The sequence below is a fragment of the Papaver somniferum genome, chromosome 8 (assembly GCF_003573695.1).
Source record: "Papaver somniferum cultivar HN1 chromosome 8, ASM357369v1, whole genome shotgun sequence".
NCBI classification, from domain to species: domain Eukaryota; kingdom Viridiplantae; phylum Streptophyta; class Magnoliopsida; order Ranunculales; family Papaveraceae; genus Papaver; species Papaver somniferum.
The window spans coordinates 175,365,006-175,372,589 of record NC_039365.1 but is presented as its reverse complement, the minus strand read 5'-3'; the positions used below and the strand labels follow the sequence as shown (position 1 = coordinate 175,372,589).

At 37.9% G+C, this 7,584-nt stretch overlaps 1 protein-coding gene across 1 annotated transcript; it reads left to right on the top strand.

Moving 5' to 3' along the window:
• Nucleotides 1–3,482: 3,482 nt before the first annotated feature.
• LOC113304094 (S-norcoclaurine synthase 2-like) lies at nt 3,483–4,134 on the top strand. The gene is made up of 2 exons (XM_026553170.1): nt 3,483–3,626; nt 3,708–4,134. Exons 1-2 carry the CDS (start codon nt 3,539–3,541, stop codon nt 4,007–4,009), a joined length of 390 nt encoding a protein of 129 aa, XP_026408955.1. The 5' UTR covers nt 3,483–3,538; the 3' UTR covers nt 4,010–4,134.
• The last annotated feature ends 3,450 nt before the right edge of the window (nt 4,135–7,584 follow it).

Sequence of the window (7,584 nt, the reverse complement as noted above, 5' to 3'; positions counted from 1 at the left end):
TTACGAAGGCTAACACTCCACGGTTTACGGTTCCTACTATTGACATAATCCCCAAAGGAGTTGTTGAAGTTTTCAGGAGTATACCATTCCCTCTCAGCGGGATTTGGAACGTAACATGTCATCGTCGTCTCCCCCTTACTCCGCAGATAACATTCCCTCAGTGCACGGAGATAGTTCCCCGATAATTGCGACACGGAACGACTGTGAGTATTGGTGGAAGAGCCTTCACGACCAGACAGCACATCATAATAAAAGGAATCACCAGACTTATACAACGGCAGCATAAGGCCCGACTCGAAGGCTCCAACCGTAGTCAACAGGTGAAACTCATCAAACTGATACTTTGAGATGAGCTCGTAAGTAATATCATCCTCAGTAGCATAGAAACGAACCTCGAAGGCTTGAAGCTCATGCTTTTCCTTGAAAACTTCAAGGTCAATATGCTTAAACGTGACTTTGTTCTTGCTGACCGAAACGCTGTGTATCACCGGGGCAGCCTCATCCTCTTCCGCGGGATCGGACGAACCAACAAAAGCTTCGGAAGCTTTTCTTTTCAAAGGAGGATTCTTAGACGATTCAGCTCTCGGCACACCACCTTTAGAGTTCTTCCATTTGAAAGAAATTACTGGAGGCGGCGGCAGAGGGTTCTGCACGGGCACTATAGAACGAAGAGGGGGAATATCGAAGGCGCCACCACGAGGAGGTGTCTGCGTACACATAGAGTCATCACGAGGACGAGAAGCAGCACGGCCGGCAGCGTATCGAGACCCGGAAGGACCCTTCGATGGATCCCTTTTCCTAGGAGGAGAGGCCTTCGTCCCAGAAGAAGACGAAAGTTTACTACCACGGGGATCCATTTGCAACAATTTAGAGAGATCTCCCCCAGGTGGATATGTATCAGACTCCCTACGTGGAGGGGATCTCGGTAGACTGGAAGCCGGAGTTTGATAAGGAAGCCGCGGACGGTCAGACATGGCTGCGAGGAGATACAACAAAAACAAGTTAGAAGCAAACACGAGGGCATCACCAAAGATCAAAAAACCACACAATTAGCAGTTCATCTCAACATAGCCCAGAAACCCTAAAACTAGCATACATGCATGTATACCCTAAAACCATAAACTTAAAAGCTCAATCGATACAATTGAAACAATGGCCTCCTCGACTTGAGAAGAAGAACAGGGGCAAACTAGCATACATGCATTAAAAGATGTTCTTCATCACAAACAAGGTACGACAGCAGCAGGAAATTTACAATCAGCACAATCAACACAACTTAAAACAACAGAAACGAAGAAAAGAAACCTTACCACCACAAACAAAATCCCAAAAGAAGACAACAAACCAGAAACAAAGAAGAAACGAGCGTGATTAATGCTAGGGCAGAGAGAATTTAATGGTTGAAGAACAAAGAATGAAGACTGACAGGGAGAATGAAATTGATTTTCAAGGAGAATGAAATTAATTTTTCTCCTCTCCTTAATATACTCGAAAGAAAGAGAAGGAAGTTAATGGAGGAATGGGAAACGTGCCCAATAAATGAGCAGTTAATGCACGAGTAAGAAACGTGCCCAAGTATCTAGGAGAAGTTATTAGGAGAGAGGAAGAATATGTAACGTCTGTTTTCTTCAATACTCCCACTAAACACTCAAGCCCGAAGAAAATGGGAAAATTGTGTGTACATATTTCATCATCAAACACGTGTATGTAGGAAGACACGTGGAGAGCATGCAGACCAAGTCATCAAAACATGATGACACACGCCCACAGCCAAGAAGCCCATCCAGTCGACGTCGGATCTTTGCCCGAACAAATCCAAGGGCAGAAGTTAAAAGATGTACCAAGAACACGATGTACTGCGGAGCACTAAATAACTCCCGAAGAGTTACTTTATCTCATCCCCAAAAGAAGTCAAGATCAATGGTGAAGAGAAGGTTGACTGACATGGACGTGACAGGGGCAGAAGACACTTGTCTGACATGACCATGCGTCTCAACTACCCGCATTAAACACTCTGAGCAGTATACATGTCGATCAACCCGTGGAACGAACGAAGATGACTCTGCGTGATCAAGCAATGAACGAAGACCTCCGCGTGATGGACACAAAGCACGAGAAGATAAGGTTCCAACGGCCCACAAAAACGGGTCCCACACTCTAACCATATAAATACCCCCTCTCCACCAAGAGAGAGGGGATCGGAAAACAGAGAGAGAAGGAGAGGGAGAAGGATTGTGAGTGTAAGTTTATCTTTGTACAATTCACTGACCTATGGAAACTCCAAAGTCATTCGACTACCTCTGTAATCATCTAATGCATAGTGAAACGACAACCCCGTGGATGTAGGCCTTAGTGTTGAACCACGTAAATCCCAGTCTTATTTACATTTCAGCACTTTACGTTCATTTGATACTCCACGAGTTTTACTTTTATACTACGTTTTCTTTATCTTCCTCTATGTGAACGCCTCTAGTGATGATATTAGATGAGGCTATGATAAACCCGAAAATTTTGAGCCAAGGAATCAATGCAATCATCTCATCAGTACGAGTATGTATATAGAGTGCGAACATTGTTTGTGAACATATAGATGCCTTCGTGATTTACGTGTTCACAAAGCTATTTGAATTCCCCTGAACTTTGTTAACTCATTTTACCATTGGGATTCAATTTCATTTTTTTTGTTGTAATTTTCTTCTTTTTTCTCCTCTACCTCTCTGGTAGAGTTTCCTCTCTCTAATATAGTTAAGGGCCTAATCAAGTTCGGTCAAGACCTTCCGTTATCATGTAAATTCGTTTGGATACGGATTTTGAAGGGGGAATAAAATAGTAGGTCGCATTGCCGCGTCAAATTGATATATCCAAGTGCTGATAAGGGTTGTTCATGATATCTTTGAATTCTTTGATGCATAATTAAACTTGTTAGAGTGTCCAACCAACAGATTCCTTTGTGCGAACACTTTAGTTTATAATTCTTAAAAATGATGTTCTAATAACTCTAAGAGGCTCGTAAGGCACACGTTAAACCAAATATTAGTCATTCTGGTAAATATAATCATAGATTATACGAATATATATCACCATCATCAACAAATTAGCTGGATTAATTTCCAAAGTCAGCCAAACCTTAATGTTAGCTTGAAGGCACATACAAAAATGTATTTTATTATACGCATTTGTAAAAATTTATTTATTTTTTGTTCTATAAGTATTGAATTAAATTGCTCAGTAATAGTGCTACTAGCAGCAATCCTAAAGGGAAGACTTTGTCTCATTGCCTTCTAAATTTTCTATAAATGCAATCACGAGGCCACAAGAAAACCTATTCCAGCATACATTCAGAAAACTGTTCGAAGTCATTCCACATAATTAGCTTTTACAGAAAAACAAATTGTTTTTTTCAATCTTCTTCTTGTTTTAGTGTATCTGCATGGCAGAATCATTGAAGTATACGCTTACAAGCGAGTTTGACGTAGCAGCACCGGCAGACGATGTGTGGGCTCTTATCGCCTCCAAGGATTCACCCAAAACCTTTCAAATGTTACTTCCTGGTATGTTCAAGAAATTAGAAATTATCCAAGGTGACGGTGTTGTTGGTACAGTTCTTCTCGTTGTGTATCCTCCAGGTTCGTATCTAGTATTCTTGGTTGTCTTTTGTTTTATGCCTTTGTATGATTGTATCTTACAAGATTTTCAATACTTATCAGGATCAGTACCACTAACAAACGAAGAAAAGTTCGTGACTGTCGATGACCATAGGCGTCTTAAGGAGATATTACAAACCAAAGGAGGATATCTAGACATGGGTGTAACTTTTTACATGGAGAGTTTCCAAATATTTCCAAGAGGTTACGACTCATGTGTCTTCAAATCCATGGTCAGATACGAGGTCCCTGATGAACTTGCTCCCAATGTCTCTTCTCTCATTAGTGTCGAAGGGCTTCTTACCATGGCTAAAGCTGCTGCAAAATATGTCGTTGATAATAACAAAACAAAGCCAAATTATTAATACCTTCACAGACATCCGATGAAACTATTGACATTGATTGGTTCATATATATACAAAAATAACACGCCGGTGAATTTTCTGAATAGAGAAAGCAAAAACTGCTGGGGGTTGTAATCTTTACTGCATGAGACGAAAATTGTACTACTATTTCCTTTAATCTGTTTAATGTTTATGTGTAGTTTTAATAACGTTTTTTAATTACTAATCTCAAGGGAATTCATTGACAATGAAAATTTAAAAAAAAAATGAAGGGCATAAAACCAACCTTGCAAGAAAAAAAGAAAAAAGGTTCATGCCAGGAACCATTTGGATGCAGTACCTGTAATTGTTTTTTTTTTTTTTTTTTTAAAGTTATCCCCTTGGTAAGCATACGAAAATCTGAACTGTATAGTCTTCCTTCATTTAAGACAATTCTCCATACTTAATCATTAATTGAGTTGAAGTCATCAATCATCATACAAACAAGATCTTGAGACTGGATATATTGGGAGCGAAATGCTAGCTCAATGAACATGGTCGCAGTTTTTAAATTTTTGTATTTGATAAAGAAGGCTAATTGTTTGTATTAAAGAAAAGGTTTGGCGACATTCATCCGTGTATAGTTTGATAGCTGATGATACTATATCATGAGAGTTACAAATTGATTAACCACAAGCTGCCCAGCTCCCGCACCTATATATACTTGCACTACTGAAGGAACCTCAGAATTTGATCTAGCAATAACCCAAGCCCAAGGCCAAGCAAGATGTTGGTCTTTTTATATTTATCTCTAGCACGGATACCTTCACTACTATCGTCGTGCCTACTACATTTTTTTTTTTCTGGAAGTTTCGTCGTGTGCCTGCTATGGAAAGCATTGATCCAAGGCTTTCCGATCTTCGATACCGATATCCGCACTCGATGCAACTCCGATCCAAAGATTACTACTCTGTTCCAATATCATGTTACGGGAGATTCATGGCTTACCAATCTTATTATAATTAATGAATTTGGGATAATATATATCCTCGTGTAATAGTCTCTTAGTAATTTAATAAACTTCATGCTTCAAGAAAAAAGAAAAAAAAAATCACATGATTTACTTACCCCTCATTAAGGACGAAATATGAATATTGTGTTACCTTATTATATTTATAAATGCTCTTTAAAAGCAATTCTGTATAAGTAAATATTAGATTTGTCCATTTTACTCCCACTGTGAAATATGCAATCATGAAAAAGAAAAACCAATAAATTTGTGGTTTGCTTGTTACGGCCCAACAAGAAATGCACAATTTTTTGTCACATCGCGCGGCTAAACAAGAACCGCCACCAGCCTTACTTGAGCCTCGGGATCTCAGTTTAATCGTCGGTGTTTCTGCTCCAGCCATGCGGCCAAAGTTCAGCCGCTCAATGGATACATCTTAAAAGCTATTCTTTTTATCATCCAAAGGCACTAATTTTTTTCTCTTATAAATTCAACTCTTGTCAACTCCAAATTCGCACCTTCTACACCCCTAGTTTCACTCTAAAATAATATAAAAACGGGTAAATCAACTAAAATTGTCTCCCGGAATTTGTGGTGTTAAGTATACTCAAGAAGAGGATTTAACTATTTGTAGAGCTTATGTTTTCAAAAAAAAAGAATAATATCTCTAATAAATAAGCCGTGTGTATTCTAGGTTTTGGCAAAACATTTTGGTATGTTCGCTGAAGAAATGAAAGAACCTGAGAATATGTGATACTCAAGGATTATCGTGTCATTTTGAAACAACCAATCATGAAGTCATGCAATTTGCAACTCAATTAATGCACACTAACCGCAGAAGATTGAACGATGAAAGTGCCAATGAAGTGGTAAAAGAAAACTAGCAATATGGCAACTATCTAACGGCAAACCTTTCGTCAATGAAGTTTGTTTCAATATCCTTAGAGAGCTTCGCAGATTCAACTCTTTCCACTGCCTAGATGCTCCATTAGATGGTCGCTAAACGAGGATGTTAGTTTATGAGTCTAATTTGTAGTATGCTTTAACTCAATATAGTTGCTTTAGTCTTATGTAGTTTGCTTTAAAATAGAAAGGTTCAAATTAGTTATGATAGTACATTGATTATGCAAATAGACGTTTTAATTGATTAAACATAACACAACTGCTTGTTTTAATAAAGAGGTAATATAAAGTTCGTTATCTAATTAAGACTTGTTTTAGACCTAATTTTAATTTAAACTAGCATAGAAGTAAAGGATGATATCAATATTAAGAAAAACTGAAACTCAAGATTTCACCATTAATCATATTCAAGTGATGCATATATTGATCCTTGAAAATTCTAGCTCTTTGATTGACTCTGTTTCTTTGTCAAAAATAGATTTCTAAAATATTAATTGTAAATGATAAGAATGGCCATCAGACAAAATCATAACTAACCATCATGTTTAAAACACTCACAAAATATAGAAACACAGCTCAAAAGTGTTTGAAAAGAAGAAAATAAACAAAAAAAAAAAAATGAATAACATAATAATCACATCAACAAATATAAGTGTCTCTTTTCCATCGATGAAAGGGAACATGAATTAACGACCGTCTTATACTGTTTTGACTGTTATCTGTTCTTCGTCTTCTTCTTCTGCAGATGAAGAAACCGCCCCAACTTCAATTTTCTTCCTCTATAACCTCCCATAATCTCTCTGTCTCCTTTCGGGACTCGACTTCTCGTAATTATATACCACATGTCACAATATCTCGATTGTAAATTCTCCAGATAAATTGTTTACTCCCACCACAAGTTTCACAGATTTTTTTTCTCTTTTATTCTTCTTCCGCGGTTCTGGTATATCCAAACTCTCCTCATTGGATAGAATCAAACCATACATAGTGTTTATTTTCTTTCTAATCTCAATATATTCTCCAAGTCAGCACAAAAACCCAAGAAACTCTCCCCACTATGTTTCATCGAAAATCCATGTAACTCCTTTTTTTTTAATCTAAAAGACTTACCAACCATGTTCAATCGTAATAGGATGGTATCAATCTGAATCCATCCAAAAACTCCAAGTGTTAGAGCATAGCTCGGTTGAACTCACCAAACGTTGGTATGTCAAGTTTGGTTGTCATATTTTAGTATCAAAACTCATCTAGGGTCGCTTGATTAAATACTAGAGTCAACTGATGAGTGCCAAATATTGTATATTTTTATCCCTTTTTGTTGGCAATTTAACTCATCTTTTGTGCATTAATTCTACATTTTATCCCATATTCTGTATTTTCATTGTTTTCAAGAATAAATATTTTTATTAATTAATTTTGCATTTTTAGGTAATAAATAAAGTTCGGATGAGTCGCGGAGCGAAAAGAGCAGAAAAGTAGTGAAAAGCCGGGAGAAATTACGCAAGGAAGCCGCGAAGAATGGTGCGCACAACCTCATTTTCTACACACAAAAGCGCCTCCGTTCTCAGCCATCAGATCATTTCTCAGAAGCATCCGACGGTCGCTCCCTCATAGAGCATCGAAATCTGATGTCTCTGCCGAGCACCACAGAGCTGAAATTCCAAGCCTTCAGATTAGATGGTAGTTGAATCCAACGGTCGCTCCC